The 16,538-nt window shown below is 43.7% G+C and overlaps 1 protein-coding gene across 1 annotated transcript in view; it reads left to right on the forward strand.

The window, feature by feature from the left end:
• OPN5 (opsin 5) overlaps positions 1 to 16,538 on the forward strand; it is a 72,453-nt gene that overhangs the window by 38,779 nt on the left and 17,136 nt on the right. Inside the window, exons 3-4 of the mRNA XM_038396815.2 lie at positions 12,633 to 12,752; positions 14,652 to 14,822. Coding sequence (XP_038252743.1) covers positions 12,633 to 12,752; positions 14,652 to 14,822 — 291 coding nt within the window. The remainder of the gene's footprint in view (positions 1 to 12,632; positions 12,753 to 14,651; positions 14,823 to 16,538) is intronic.

Here is a 16,538-nt window from a genome sequence, read left to right on the forward strand (position 1 = left end):
GAAAAATTTGAATTTCCATCCTGTGGGAAATTCCAGCATATTGACATTTGTTTTTGTCTCAAATTTTGCATTTTTTCACAGAACTGAAAGTCTGAAAAATCTCAATACAGAAATGGGAAAATGATTTGTTTCGGTTTATTGAAATGGCTCAAAACACTTTGTTTCAAGTCAGTTCAATATTAAATTGCATTATTGAAAGAGGCACATGGCCTATGTTCATACCATGTCTAGCACATTGGGGCTTTGATCCTGATAGAATTTCTAGATGCTACTGAAATACTGTTACTGAAAATAATGACTTAGCACTTATTGTTCAGCTGTATCTGAAATAAATTTACTGGAATTACTTTTGGATTTCCAGCCTGTTGAAAATTATTGGAAAATATCAGGAGATAAGTATTTTTGAGGGGTTTGCCAAAAGTTATCATTTTATAGCATCACAGATGATATACCTAATTTCACTAGAGCTACAATGTAAAACTAGACATAAAAAGGAGTAAGAGTACATGTAAGCAAAACTGAAGTAAAATCATTCACAAAACCACAAGGAACACGTTAGTGGGAAAACAGGATTTTTGTATCTTCCTATAATTAGGAATAAATTCCTAGTAGGAAACCATGGTGACATAACATTTTAAGATAATCAGATTTCTTATTTAAAAAAACCGTCTGTGTGTGTGTCTCTATATAATTATAAAATTATTATTATTACAGAACTACAGGGTAATATTGATGGCTGGATGTCGTGACTGGGAAAAAGGAAATGAAATAAATTACTTTTGCCTTCAATTCTGAAAGTGGTTAGTTTCATGATCATTCATATCTATTATGATCTTGAGTTCCATAGTCTAGGGTCCAACTCCTGTCAAAGTTCTGTCTCATTCATCTAAGAACCTCCCCAGCATGGGAGCTGGAACTAGGGGTGCTGGGTATTCCCGCCTCCTTGACTTGCAGGCGTTTCCATCATTTGCAGGGTTTACAGTTTGGTTCAATGGCTCTCGGCACCCCCACTATAAAAATTGTTCCAGCACCTCTGTTCCTAGTTGGATGATGGTTTCTTTGTTCTTGTTGAACGTAGCTATCATGGGTTCTCTGAGAGGAAATGGGCAATTCACTGGTGGCATTGGAGACTACTTGTATTTTGCTAGGTTTTCAATCAGATTACTTAGAAAATGTGGGCTAGATACAGGATAATATTTTGTAAGGTCTCTAGCATCAGTCAATGGTCTCTTCAGTTTTTGTGGGACTACTGTATGTTTAGTAAGTGTGGCAGATTCCTCTCCATAAAGGAGATGTTCATAGTTTTTATTAGTAGGATCTCTGTTATTTTCGACTCTTCTACCAGGCAGGAGAGGTGGGAATCAGAATCAAGATGGTGATCCTGATTCCTGTTGGTGTCTCCATGGCTTCTGTTTGTTTGAATGGGCTCAAATCTTGGCAGAAGGGCAATGTGATTCTGGTTCTCTGACTGGCTTGTTATCTTTGGTGGCCCATGAAGCCATTCCAGATGTGAGTGATCCTGTCGGTGAAACAAGATTATAATTCCTTGCAGCAGTAGGTGCTGTATTATGGGACTGAATGGAGGCACTTTGGATTTGCAAAGCTATTTATGGTCTGGTAGACGTTGCTATTTCTATGGTGGAGGACTGTTAAGCTCTTTGTGCCTCTTTCATAAAAATGACACAAGTTTGTAGAATTTGTTTGTGGTTTTCTGACACCAATACTCAAGGTTTCTTCTTTCATGATCTTCTTTCACAAGATGTCCAGTTAGCGCAATCTAGATGGGTAGTCCAGTTCTCTGAAAGACCAGATGGCAAGGAGAGGCTTCCCCTTTAAGGGATCACATATTCCACAGTGTCAATATCAGTGGACTTAGGAAAAAGAAAAGGAGTACTTGTGGCACCTTAGAGACTAACAAATTTATTAGAGCATAAGCTTTCGTGAGCTACAGCTCACTTCATCGGATGCATTTGGTGGAAAAAACAGAGGAGAGATTTATATACACACGCACAGAGAACATGAAACAATGGGTTTATCATACACACTGTAAGGAGAGTGATCACTTAAGATAAGCCATCACCAACAGCAGGGGGGGAAAGGAGGAAAACCTTTCATGGTGACAAGCAGGTAGGCTAATTCCAGCAGTTAACAAGAATATCAGAGGAACAGTGGGGGGTGGGGTGAGAGGGAGAAATACCATGGGGAAATAGTTTTACTTTGTGTAATGACTCATCCATTCCCAGTCTCTATTCAAGCCTAAATTAATTGTATCCAGTTTGCAAATTAATTCCAATTCAGCAGTCTCTCGTTGGAGTCTGTTTTTGAAGCTTTTTTGTTGAAGTATAGCCACTCTTAGGTCTGTGATCGAGTGACCAGAGAGATTGAAGTGTTCTCCAACTGGTTTTTGAACGTTATAATTCTTGACGTCTGATTTGTGTCCATTCATTCTTTTACGTAGAGACTGTCCAGTTTGGCCAATGTATATGGCAGAGGGGCATTGCTGGCACATGATGGCATATATCACATTGGTAGATGCGCAGGTGAACGAGCCTCTGATAGTGTGGCTGATGTGATTAGGCCCTATGATGGTATCCCCTGAATAGATATGTGGACAGAGTTGGCAACGGGCTTTGTTGCAAGGATAGGTTCCTGGGTTAGTGGTTCTGTTGTGTGGTGTGTGGTTGCTGGTGAGTATTTGCTTCAGATTGGGGGGCTGTCTGTAAGCAAGGACTGGTCTGTCTCCCAAGATCTGAGAGAGCGATGGCTCGTCCTTCAGGATAGGTTGTAGATCCTTGATGATGCGTTGGAGAGGTTTTAGTTGGGGGCTGAAGGTGATGGCTAGTGGCGTTCTGTTGTTTTCTTTGTTGGGCCTGTCCTGTAGTAGGTGACTTCTGGGTACTCTTCTGGCTCTGTCAATCTGTTTCTTCACTTCAGCAGGTGGGTATTGTAGTTGTAGGAATGCATGATAGAGATCTTGTAGGTGTTTGTCTCTGTCTGAGGGGTTGGAGCAAATGCGGTTATATCGTAGCGCTTGGCTGTAGACAATGGATCGAGTGGTATGATCTGGATGAAAGCTAGAGGCATGTAGGTAGGAATAGCGGTCAGTAGGTTTCCGATATAGGGTGGTGTTTATGTGACCATCGCTTATTAGCACCGTAGTGTCCAGGAAGTGGATCTCTTGTGTGGACTGGTCCAGGCTGAGGTTGATGGTGGGATGGAAATTGTTGAAATCCTGGTGGAATTACTCAAGAGCTTCTTTTCCATGGGTCCAGATGATGAAGATGTCATCAATGTAGGGGATACCATCATAGGGCCTAATCACATCAGCCACACTATCAGAGGCTCGTTCACCTGCGCATCTACCAATGTGATATATGCCATCATGTGCCAGCAATGCCCCTCTGCCATGTACATTGGCCAAACTGGACAGTCTCTACGTAAAAGAATGAATGGACACAAATCAGACGTCAAGAATTATAACGTTCAAAAACCAGTTGGAGAACACTTCAATCTCTCTGGTCACTCGATCACAGACCTAAGAGTTGCTATACTTCAACAAAAAAGCTTCAAAAACAGACTCCAAGGAGAGACTGCTGAATTGGAATTAATTTGCAAACTGGATACAATTAATTTAGGCTTGAATAGAGACTGGGAATGGATGAGTCATTACACAAAGTAAAACTATTTCCCCATGGTATTTCTCCCTCTCACCCCACCCCCCACTGTTCCTCTGATATTCTTGTTAACTGCTGGAATTAGCCTACCTGCTTGTCACCATGAAAGGTTTTCCTCCTTTCCCCCCCCTGCTGTTGGTGATGGCTTATCTTAAGTGATCACTCTCCTTACAGTGTGTATGATAAACCCATTGTTTCATGTTCTCTGTGCGTGTGTATATAAATCTCTCCTCTGTTTTTTTCCACCAAATGCATCCGATGAAGTGAGCTGTAGCTCACGAAAGCTTATGCTCTAATAAATTTGTTAGTCTCTAAGGTGCCACAAGTACTCCTTTTCTTTTTGCGAATACAGACTAACACGGCTGCTACTCTGAAACCAGTGGACTTAGGGTCAGTGATGAGCTGCCAAAATCTTAACAACTGGTTCCCTTCTCACCCCATGAGGGGGTCGTGGCCTACCCCCCCCCCCCCCGGGACCCCTACCCCATCCACCCCCTTCCCTGTCCCCTGACTGCCCCCAGAAACGGGCAGGAGGGTCTCGTGGGCCACTGTAGTGGGTGCCTACCCCACCCCTAAGAGCCAGAGGGACCTGCCGGGGGGCGAGGTGGGGAGTCCCAGTGGTGCTTACCTGGGGCAGCTCCCAGGAAGCATCCGGCAGGTTCCTCTGGCTCCTAGGGGCAGGGGAGTGTAGCTGAGGGGGGAAGCAGAGGCAGCGGCCTCTCCCTACACTGATCACATCAAAAGTGGCGCCTTAGACACCGACTCTGTGGGTGCTCCAGGGTTGGAGCACCCACAGGGAAAATTTGGTGGATGCAGAGCCCCCACCGGCAGCTCCCCACCCCGCGCCCGGCCTCAGCTCACCTCTGCTCCGCCTCTTCCCCTGAACGTGCCACCCTGCTTTGCTCCTCTGCCCCCGGCTTCCCGCGAATCAGCTGTTTGCACAGGAAGCCTGGGAGGGCTGAGAAGCAGGCGGCGGCTTCACGCTCAGGCCCAGGGAGGCGGAGCTGAGCTGGGGCGGGGAGCGGTTCCCCTGCGCACCCCCCCCCCGGGTTACCTGCTGTGGTGCGGGTGGCCCTCCTCACGTCCCTCCCCCCCCCGTCCCAGCTCACCTCCCCTCTGCCTCCCTGGGCCTGAGCGTAAAGCCACCGCCTGCTTCTCAGCCCTCCCGGGCTTCCCGCGTGAACAGATGATTTGCGGGAAGCCTGGGGGCGGTGGGAGAGGGGGACGGAGAAGCAGAGCTGGACGGGGCGTTCAGGGGAGGAGGTAGCGGTGGAGCGGAGGTGAGCTGGGGCCGGGCGCGGGGCGAGGAGCTGCCGGTGGGTGCTCTGCACCCACCAAATTTTCCCTGTGGGTGCTCCACCCCAGAGCACCCACAGAGTCATCGCCTAAGGCACCATGTTTGGCCGGTTGTTAAATTTAGAAGCCCTCATGGGACAACCGGTTCTAAAAGGGCTTCTAAATTTAACAACTGGTTCCAGCGAACCGGCTCGAGCTCACCACTGGTTAGGGTGATGGTAGAGTGACAACTCCAAGACAAGGCTCTGAGAGACCCCAGCTGGTGAGCAGAGAGAGACAATAATATCCATTATGAATAGTACAAGTTCTCCCTCACTGAGCAAATCCCAGATACCTTCTTATGCCTGTTGTACACAACAAAGTAGATGTGAAATTCATAAGAAAATGCTGAGTGAAATGCCATTGAAAGTGGAACCACCCTCTAGGAACTTCTCAGCATGAAGGACTTCCTCTCCTCTGATATTAAGTACCTGATAAAAAGAAAAGAAAAGGAGGACTTGTGGCACCTTGGAGACTAACAAATTTATTAGAGCATAAGCTTTCGTGAGCTACAGCTCACGAAAGCTTATGCTCTAATAAATTTGTTAGTCTCTAAGGTGCCACAAGTCCTCCTTTTCTTTTTGCGAATACAGACTAACACGGCTGCTACTCTAAGTACCTGATGTTATTTTGGAGATATAGTTCTTTGTGACTGAGCCAAAACAATGAATTTCATCATTATGGTTGCATATACACGCACGTGAGAAATGGGGATAGCAAGGATTAAAGGATAAAGAAAATGTGAAGTTTTATTGTCTGCATTAGATTAACAATTTAACTATTTACAGTAAGGCTCAAATAGTGTAGATAGTGGGCATCTGCACAAGGATGTTTCATCCACTGTGAGGAAGGGGATGCCTTCTGTCTCTGGGTTTATCTACACTGGGGAACAGAGCTGTGCAAATAACTGCTTTTTCAGTTCACTGGTAGTTCTGAAGAATTAAAAAAATATTTTGGTTTGGATCAAATCAAATCCAAAAGCTATGAAAAATGTCAGTGAATTAAAAAAAAAAACCCTAACCCCCAAACAAAAAACCACCCCATTTTGAGTCAAATGAAACACATTTAATTTAACCCCAAATGGAGTTTTTTAAGGCACTGATGGAGGAGGAAGCTGAGGTGGCCTTTCTTATAACCCTTAGCCCAGTGGTTAGGGTACTCACCTGAGACGTTTGGACACCATGGTTCAATTCTCCCCTCTCCCTGATGGGGAGGTGAAGTTGGGTCTCCCATATTGCAGGACAGTGCCCTGGTCTCTAGATTATATGATACTCTTGGGCAGAGCCCTTGCAATTTTTCCTGATTGAAGCTGTTCCACTTTATATAAATAATTAAATAGCCAATGGAGCAAGGACTTGAGTTTAATTTAGGGATTTAATTGCCCTGTTCTGTCCATTCCCTCTGAAACATCTGGCATTGGCCACTGTCAGAAGACAGGATACTAGGTTAGATGGGCCATTGGTCTGACCCAGTATGGCCATTCATACATTCTTAGACTAGGTGAGTGCTGTAGTTATCAGGCTATAGTCTCTCTCACTCACTCACTCTTAATCCCTCATAATGACAATGAAATCACATACTTGGGACTTCTCTAACCTGACAACTTTATTTTAGTCTAAATTATTCAGTGAATTTGTGTCCATTTCATGAACAGTTTCGGGTCGACCGAAACTGCATTTTTTTTGATGACTAAATCATTTGTCTGAAAAATGTTGCGAGGCTCTAATCTGGAAGGTGTGTTTACTAACTGTCATAAATATAAAGGGAAGAGTAACCACCTTTCTGTATACAGTGCTATAAAATCCCTCCTGGCCAGAGGCAAAATCCTTTCACCTGTAAAGGGTTAAGAAGCTAAGGTAACCTTGGTGGCACCAATGAAGGGACAAGATACGTTCAAATATGGAGGTGGGGGGGGGGAAAGGATTTTGTCTGTCTGTCTGTGTGATACCTTTGCCGGGAACAGATCAAGGATGCAAGCTCTCCAACTCCTGTAGAATTAGTAAGTAATCTAGCTAGAAAAAGTGTTAGATTTTCTTTGTTTTTTGGCTTGTAAATTTGCTGTGCTGGAGGAAATGTGTATTCCTGTTTTTGTGTCTTTTTGTACCTTAAGGTTTTGCCAGAGGGATTCTCTATGCTTTGAATCTGACTGCCTGTAAGATTATCTTCCATTCTGATCTTACAGAGTTGTTCTCTTCTCTTTTTTTGTTCTTCTAATAAAGTTCTATTTTTTTAAGAATCTGACTGGGTTTTTTGGGTCTTAAAAATCCAAAGTTGGTTTGTGCTCATCTTGTTTATTCTCAAGCCTCCCCAGGAAAGGGGGTGTAAGGGCTTGGGGGGATATTTTGGGGAAATAGGAACTCCAAGTGGTCCTTTTCCCTGGTTCTTTGTTAAAGCACTTGGTTGTGGCAGCGTTTTACCTAATCCAAGGGGAAAGATTTTGTGCCTTGGGGAAGTTTTAACCTAAGCTGGTAGAAATAAGCTTAGGGGGTCTTTCATGCAGGTCCCCAAATCTGTACCCTAGAGTTCAGAGTGGGGAAGGAACCTTAACACTAACAAAATGTAAAACACACAGTGAAGATAAGAACTGATGTGTTTTAAGTTCTGTTTGTTGGTGTTTTAACTCTAGAGTTAACCACAGTGAGCTAAATCACATTTCAATGCTTCAATTGTTTATACACTAAGTGTTCTAATCGTGTGTCATTTCCCATTGTGAGCAACTCCTCTGAGAATGAGAAATTAGTATTTTTTGTACTATTGGTCATTTCTGTTAAGGTTACAGCGGGGTGAAAATTTTCAGTTGAAACTTTTTTTCAGTGAAAAATGCAAATTCAGGACAGCCGAAACGTTTAGCAAATCCATGTCTGTTGCAGGGCAGGGCTTCTCCTGAGCTTTCAAACACTAGCTGTCTTGCCCTGTCTCCTTTAAGAAGGTTTATTCTCTTAAAACAGGCAAGTAAACCAATAGAAAACAGTCTTTGAACTCTCCTCTTTTCTTTCAGGCTTCAGATAGGGTTGCCAACTTTCTAATAATGGAAATCTGAACATCCTTGCCCTGCCCCTTCTCCAACGCCCTGCCCCCATTCACTTCATTCCCCTCCATAAGTTGCTCACTTTCCAACACCCTCACTCACTCGTTCATTTTCACCAGGCTGTGGCAGGGGGTTGGGGTGTGGGAGGGGGTGAGGGATTCATCTGGGGGTATGGGCTCTGGGGTGGGGCTGGGGATGAGGGATTTGGAGTGCAGGAAGGGGCTCAGGGCTGGGGGAGTGTGTTGGGGTGCAGAAGAGGGTGAGGGGTGAAGGCTCCGGGTGGCACTTACCTCAGGTGGCTCCCGGGAAGCATGTCCCTCTGGCTCCTATGTGGAGACGCAGCCAGGGTACACTGCCTCTGTCCACAGGTGATGCCCCTGCAGCTCCCATTGGCCGTTCCCAGCCAACAGGAGCTGTGGAGCCAGTGCTCGGGGTGGGGGCAGCGCGCAGATCCTCAAGGCCACCCCTCCAGCTAGGAGCCAGAGGGACATGCCAGACACTCCTGGGAGCTGCACAGAGCTGGGTAAGGAGCCTGCCAGTCCCATGCCAACCGGACTTTTAACGGCCCGGTCAGCAGTTCTGACTGGAGCTGCCAGGGTCCCCTTTCAACTGAGTGTTCCAGTCAAAAAACCCTTGCTTCAGTGCCACCCCTCCCAGGATTCTTTGGGGCTTCTGCTCCGGATAGTTCCCAGATCTAGTCAGCTATGTTCCCTTCCTGGAACAAAAAGAAAAGGAGTACTTGTGGCACCTTAGAGACTAACAAATTTATTAGAGCATAAGCTTTCGTGAGCTACAGCTCACTTCATCAGATGCAATTTGTTAGTCTCTAAGGTGCCACAAGTACTCCTTTTATTTTTGCGAATACAGACTAACACGGCTGCTACTCTTCCTGGAACAGTAGCCCCAGGGTTGCTTCCTTGAGCATCTATCCCCTTGCTCCAAGGAACCAGGTGTTAGCTCCACTCTGGTGTGATGTCCTTTCCACAGGCACAGCCTGTCCCCATCACTCCCTTTCACCTCTCACTTCCTGCCCTCTGACGGTCCTTTATAGCCCCAGATGTATCCCAAACCCCTTGTCTGGAGTAGGCTCACCAGTTACCCTGTGACAGTGTCAAATCGGGTGAATTTTGTGTCAAAAACAAACAAACCAAGTGTCCCCCCCACAAAGTTGAAATATTTAATTGAAGATTTTGAAATGGAAACATTTTGACTTCTTATTTTGAAATTTACTTCAATTTTATTTTTAATAAAAAGGTTTATTTGTTTGTGTATGTGTAATATACATATAATTTTTGGGGTTCACCAAAAATTTTGTTTAGGGTCAACCCAAAATGAATATTTTTTCAGTATGGCCAGAGAACCCCCCCAAAATCAGTTATTCACACATCTCTAGCTAGGGTCTTTCCCATTCCTCTCTTTCTTTTCTAGGTCATTGTGATGGATTTGGAGCTGCCCTGTGATAATTTACGAGTACTGTATGTTGGCCTGTATAAGGGACCAGGGCATAGGCAGTCTGGCCTAGCGATCACAGCTGGACTGGGGTCCACACATCGGGGCAGTAGTCTATGAGCAGGGGTTGGAGGAATCACTAGAAGAGTCAGGATCATAGTCAGCCTGGGGTCAGAGACAGTACCAGGCCTGAATCAGATTCAGGCCAGAATTGGAGATCAGAGATCAGTGGTAGATCTGGGGTCCCAGCAAGCCTGAAAACCATATGATTGCCCAGACAATTTCCTGGGCCACCCTCCAGGGTGAAATAGGGCACTTGGCCAATCAACACGCTGCAGGGTACCGTCACTCTGGGTCCTTTGGGCAGTACTTCCTGTAGTGCCTACTCTCCACAGTGATACCTGGCTGCAGCACTGCATTACCTCCTGGTCGCACTGTGGGACCATCAGCTAGCCCATGCTCTGCAAACCTAGGATCCTTATAGCCTGGTTATTGAGATGTTATTTAGTGTATGACTATATTGGTTAAAATTAATAGGAATTTTTTCTGGATGCAGGCAGCAAGGAGAAGAATGGCTGAAGATAGCCTTCTATCAGCAAACACTTGAGTCATTAAGGGATGATGGCAGAACTATTAGCTTTGATGACTCTCTCTGTCTCTGACCAGCCTTCAACTGGTTTAATGAGGAATAACCAAGGCCTGCCAAACGCAGGACAGCAAAGGATTTGGGCAGACGGGTGTTAAAGAAGGGCAGCCGATCAGGGACAAAGGGGGTGGGGAGGTGGGACTAGACTCAGACCCAGATACAGGAGTCTGCTGGTGTTGTCTGGAGAAGTTAGGCTAGGGGCTCGTCTACATGGCAGGATAATGAGTTGTATGTGATGGGGGATCTAGTTTCTTAGAGACTAAATTTGTTAGTCTGTAAGGTGGCACAAGTATTCCTTTTCTTTTTTGCGAATACAGACTGACACAGCTGCTACTCTGAAACTAGTTTCTAAAGTGTACTAATCAGTTGCGCATTAATTGGTCCATGCAGACACTGTAGTTGTGCACTAAAATTTCCCTAGTGTGCTTTAACATAGAAAAACAGCATGATTTTACAGTATTCCTACAGGGTCTACTTGGACCAGTTAGTGCACTTTAGAAATCACACCCCCATAGAGCGCATTACCTCACTGTATAGACAAGCTTCATTATGGGATGGCTTTAGGTAAGAGAGACACACATGTAGACTGTTCTTTTAAAATCCTTTTTCTCTTATGCTTTGATCCTACTGCTAAATAAATGATACTTTTGTTTAAAAAGGCTGATTGGTCACCATATACCACTGGTCACTGGCTCCTGAAGGGAAGAATCGCAGGTGCCAGAATGCAGTCGGACCTGCAGGGTAAGAACAGTTAATACACATTGTACTGTAGCCCAGGTCATAGTCTGAGAGTGGAGGAATCCTGTGATTCTACCCTGAGGCAGGTAAGAGCACAGGGCCCAACCATGTGGACATGTACACAGAGAAAACAGAAAGGGGACAAAGCTGGCTACAGCTAGCCCTGTCACTGGAACAACTGTATTCTAAATTGCTACATTTTTATATGCTTTAATGTTCACTACATTCTTTCAATAATTTTAAGCATTTGATTGTGGTCACTTTAATTTTGACCACAATCTTTACGTTTTACTTCCCTTCAGCTGCTCAACTCAGTATCAAAATGAATTAACATGATTTTTAATGCTCCTGGTATTACTAGTATTGGCTTCATTGGCTTACTAGAATTGGCTTCATGTACTACAGTTAGGTTCACAGCCCAGATCCTATTGATTTAAATAGAACCATGATCAAGCTCCTTATGTTTTTTTTTTATGAATGTCTGAAATGCATCTTTATTTTCAAATAAAAATGGAAAAAGGAAACCCAAAGCTGAAGCAGTGAGCACATGTTTTGGAACTAAATCCTCTGTGGAAATAGAAAATGAGCTGTAAAAGTGGAGCCAGAAGGTCTACTGCTGTGGATGATTGTGTATGGGGGGGAAACGTGTTTTCATTTGAACTGCTTGTTAAGTCAGTGTGGATTTATTCCTGGGGCTGGGGTTAAACTATGTATAGCAATGCACTCTCACAGTACACCACTGGAGTTGTTTCAAATTGTATAACTGAGATGCCTTGTTACAGCCTCTTATTTGTTGCTACCATGGTCCACAACGTTGCTTTTCTCTTTTGGTGGGAGGTACACTGGTTTTTTTCTGGTGGGAACTGTAGAGGGTCTGGGTAACCAGGAAAGGGAAATGGAGTCAGTAGGGCGATGGGAGGAGGACAGATGCTATGATTCAGAGCAGGGGTGGGGTGTGATGAGTTGCAGAGGGACAAGATTAAAAATAAATAAAGCCGGTTATACCATTTTTGCACTCACACTCATTTCTAACAAGTTTATATGTGACATGTACTGTACACCACTGTTTGGCACATTTCATGCTGGATTTGTCCCGGTTGGGAATTTAATACAACACAAGAGTGGCATCTGCTTATATCTAGCCTACATTTGGCTGGCTGAATGGGATTGGTGGCAGTGACATAGGAGTCAGCAGCCTCTGGTTTGATCACTTTTTGTCTTTTATAACTTTCTTATAGTACCCTGGCCATAAATCAAAGCTGCTTTTTTTCTTAAATCACCCACAGTGGAGACAAGCAGTTCAAATGTAACCTGCCGTCCCCCAGAGGATGATTTTTCCTTCCACTACAGCAGTTCCCAGGATGGGATCGGATTGAGTGCACTATAATCTGCAGGACTTTGTTTTGTCAAGATTTAATGATGTGACACCTCACTATTCCATAGCCTATTATCTCAGTAAGATGTTGCATGTAAATTCTCCCTTACCTAATTCCAACCTGTCACTCTTAATGCTTTATCACACACAGTTCTTCAGTTTCCTTGATGTACAGCCTTCCATGTGATTGTTCCCTAATCCCACCCACTTGAACTGTACTCATTTTTGTTACTCTTCTCTGAATTACTTCTAGTTTGTTGACCTCTTTCTCTCTGGAACTGTGAAGCTCAGAATTAAAATAAAAACACTGTTGTGCCAAAGAATTGTGGGGAAGTGTTTCTCAGCAATTTTGTTTACATGCAGTTTATTTTGATATTTTTATTACAGGGGTTCTTTCAACTTTTGGGAATGGCTATGTTCTTTTTATGTCCTTGAAACGGAAAAAGAAGCTCAGACCCGCTGAGATAATGACTGTCAATTTAGCCATGTGTGACTTGGGGATTTCAGGTAATTCAGTGTTTTATTTCTTTTTACGTTTCCTCCCTTTTTATTTTTATTACTTTTTTGGCTGTGATATGTGAGGCCAAATGCTACCCTGTGTTGTGCAGATGGGACTCCCCTATATGACAGTAGGAAGTCAGGGTGTGCTTGTGATGGCGGAACTCAGCCCATACTGTTTCCATTCCATTGTTTCTACATTAAAAAAAAAAAAAGATAGGAAAGAGTACAACAGAGAAATTTTAGGGAGGAGCAACTCCCCTGGAAAAAGAATGAAAATGAAGAGAAATATGACCTATTCCAGCGATCCTGAATCAGGCAAATGGCCCAGGCAGGTTCAAATCTCAGAAGCTCACATTGTACAATTTGGCATGATGAATACAAAACAGCCTTCATAACAGCTGAAGAACACTATATTTCAGTTCTACCAAATATTATACCCCAGATATAAACGCATACTGAACAAATCCCATAGAACGAGGGGTGAGGCATGCTGAGGGCTTTGAGATCTTCAAATCTAATAGTTTTCTACCTAGTTACCCTTTTAAGAATGGGATGCTGCCTCTTTTCCTTCCTGTAAAAAGCCATGCTCTACTGTCTGTGTCAATTTGTAAAGAAGAAGCAACCTATGAAAAGATTCATATGCACAACTCTCAACCTCAATATGTTCAAGGGTGAGAATAGACACCCTTTAGAAGACTGTGCAGCACTGTGGAGGTGCCTAGCTCTTGGTGATACTTTATTTTTTAATCTGATGCTTGTGCAATTCTCATTACACTCATGAGAGTTGTACACACCTGGGAGAAAAACTGTACACACCTTTTGAAAAAAATGGCTTGGACCGCAGGAATGGGAGGAAATCCACTCTAAATCCACACCTGATATTCACCCAACTAACCACAGGGTGTCATCAGTGTGATACAAATGATAGCTTAAAGGAACAGGCGACTCCAAACTTCCTTAGATCCCAGTATAGTTATCTCTCATTTGTTAATACACCTTAGAGAAAAGTCATTGTCATTAGGCTTTCCAGGAAATGGCATGATTGGGTCTGAGGATCTGTACAAGATGATGTTTTCTGGCTGAATGATCAACCTGTGGATGTACAAATTAGTCTCTGCTGTGGGATTTGCTTGTTTCTAAGAGTGTTACCATAAAAATGTCTGCTCTAGTGTCAAGATAACCCCCTTAGAATGCTACCTTAGATATTTTCCATCTCTAGCACTTAGAAATGCAGCAAATGAATTCTAGATAGGCAAGAAACAGCTCCAGTCTCGTACGTCAATTATACCCTGTGACTCCAACTCATTTAATCGTGAAGTATCAGCTTTCTGGTGACTTTTGCAAACGTGCATTCATTTCTGATGCCATCTACTGGATAACGCATGCCTGTACTGTGCAACTCGCGGTATGTTTAGAATTGTGATTACAGCAAGCATTTTATGATCAGGACTTCTGGGTTCTATTCCCAGTTCTAGTCCCTGTTCCCAGACATAGAGTGTGATCCTTGACCAAATCAATCTCCCTATGCCATTGTGTAAAAGGCCTATAATGAACATTGAGTGAATACTTTGCAACAAATAATTAATGTGATTAGTTCAGCCTTTTTCTGCTTATGTAATGCTGTAACTAGCACAGGGCAAAATTGTTTGGATGAATAGTTTACTTACTGAAAAATACAATTTTAATCAACCTGAAACTATTTGCAAATTTGACAAGTTTGACCTTACTCCTGGACAAAAGGCAATTACCTCACTCAACTCTATGTTTGAAGATGCCTACATTATCATTGCTCTTCCCTCAGTGTCCTGTCTTTTGAATAAAGGTAGTTTTTGTTTTTGTTTTTTTTTAAAGATTATTTTGACAGCACCAACTTTTCCAATGACGCATTGTTTCCCCTCTTTGTAGTTATAGGAAAACCATTTAGTATTATTTCCTTCTTCTCTCACCGATGGGTGTTTGGCTGGCTGGGCTGCCGTTGGTATGGATGGGCCGGCTTCTTCTTTGGCTGTGGGAGCCTTATCACCATGACAGCTGTCAGCCTTGATAGATACCTGAAAATTTGTCATTTAACTTACGGTAAGAAGGAAAATTTGCATTGAGTGACACTATGCAGCTATTTTCTCCCCCCATCCTTGCTGGAGACTTGTTTAGAAGCATTAAGCTGAAATGTATAAGAATCATGTTCCCTATTCCTAGGGTGACCATATTTCCCAAAAGGAAAATGGGGCATTGTGCGAGGCTGGCCCAAGCTGTCCCCACCCTTCCCGTGGGGCTGGCCTGAGTTATCGCCTGAGCCCTGCCTGCCTGTCCCCTACCCCCCGCTGCATGGGGCTGGCATTGCTGCTCCTCCTGTACATTCCTCTGCATTGCACCCCACTTTTTTGACAAAAGTGGGCATTTGTTCCTGTTTACTCTTGCCAACTGATCAAGTCAACAAGAGCAAATGGGACAAATGCCCACCTTTGCCAAAAAAGTTAGGACGGCCAGGACAGGGCTTAAAAAAGGGACTGTCCTGGCTAAAAAAGGATGTATGGTTACCCTACCTATCTCTCAGAACAGTGGGAAAGTCCCTAAAGGTCAGGTTAGGTCCAACAGTAATTTAGTTTACAAAACCTAGTGTCAGCGGAAATGCTTTCATGCACTTTTAAAAATTTCCGTTATTAAACAATTTTTTGCTGTGTTTGAAACCCAAACACTGCAGCATAGAAGGTGCCTAAGCAAAAATGAACAGGGTTAGGAACAAAACTGACTACTTTGTTTGATCTATTTTCATAGTCCAAGTAAAAATTATCATAAGAGAAATGAAGAAATAATATGAACAGTAATAAGTAAATTAGTAAATTTAGATTTTTGTAATTATTTCAGTTGTAATAACCCATGGTACTGAGAGTAGCAACTGAGAAACATAGATTTTAAGGTCAAAAAGGACCATTATGATCATCTGCTTTGACCCCTCTATATCATAGGCCATAACATTTCACCAAGTAGTTTCTACATCAAGCCTATAACTTCTGGTTGAGCTAGAACGTATTTTTTATCAGAGGGTTAGCCGTCTGTATCCACAAAAACAACGAGGAGTCCGGTGGCACCTTAAAGGCTAACAGATTTATTAGGGCATCAGTTATTGGGAGTTTCAGAGTAGCAGCCGTATTGGTCTGTATTCGCAAAAAGAAAAGGAGTACTTGTGGCACCTTGGAGACTAACAAATTTATTAGAGCATAAGCTTTCGTGAGCTACAGCTCACTTCATCGGATGCATTTGGTGGAAAAAACAGAGGAGAGATTTATATACACACACACAGAGAACATGAAACAATGGGTTTATCATACACACTGTAAGGAGAGTGATCACTTAAGATAAGCCATCACCAACAGCAGGGGGGGGAAGGAGGAAAACCTTTCATGGTGACAAGCAGGTAGGCTAATTCCAGCAGTTAACAAGAATATCAGAGGAACAGTGGGGGGTGGGGTGGGAGGGAGAACCTGCTGAAGTGAAGAAACAGATTGACAGAGCCAGAAGAGTACCCAGAAGTCACCTACTACAGGACAGGCCCAACAAAGAAAACAACAGAACGCCACTAGCCATCACCTTCAGCCCCCAACTAAAACCTCTCCAACGCATCATCAAGGATCTACAACCTATCCTGAAGGACGAGCCATCGCTCTCTCAGATCTTGGGAGACAGACCAGTCCTTGCTTACAGACAGCCCCCCAATCTGAAGCAAATACTCACCAGCAACCACACACCACACAACAGAACCACTAACCCAGGAACCTATCCTTGCAACAAAGC

The sequence above is a fragment of the Dermochelys coriacea genome, chromosome 3 (genome assembly GCF_009764565.3).
Source record: "Dermochelys coriacea isolate rDerCor1 chromosome 3, rDerCor1.pri.v4, whole genome shotgun sequence".
Classification (NCBI taxonomy): domain Eukaryota; kingdom Metazoa; phylum Chordata; order Testudines; family Dermochelyidae; genus Dermochelys; species Dermochelys coriacea.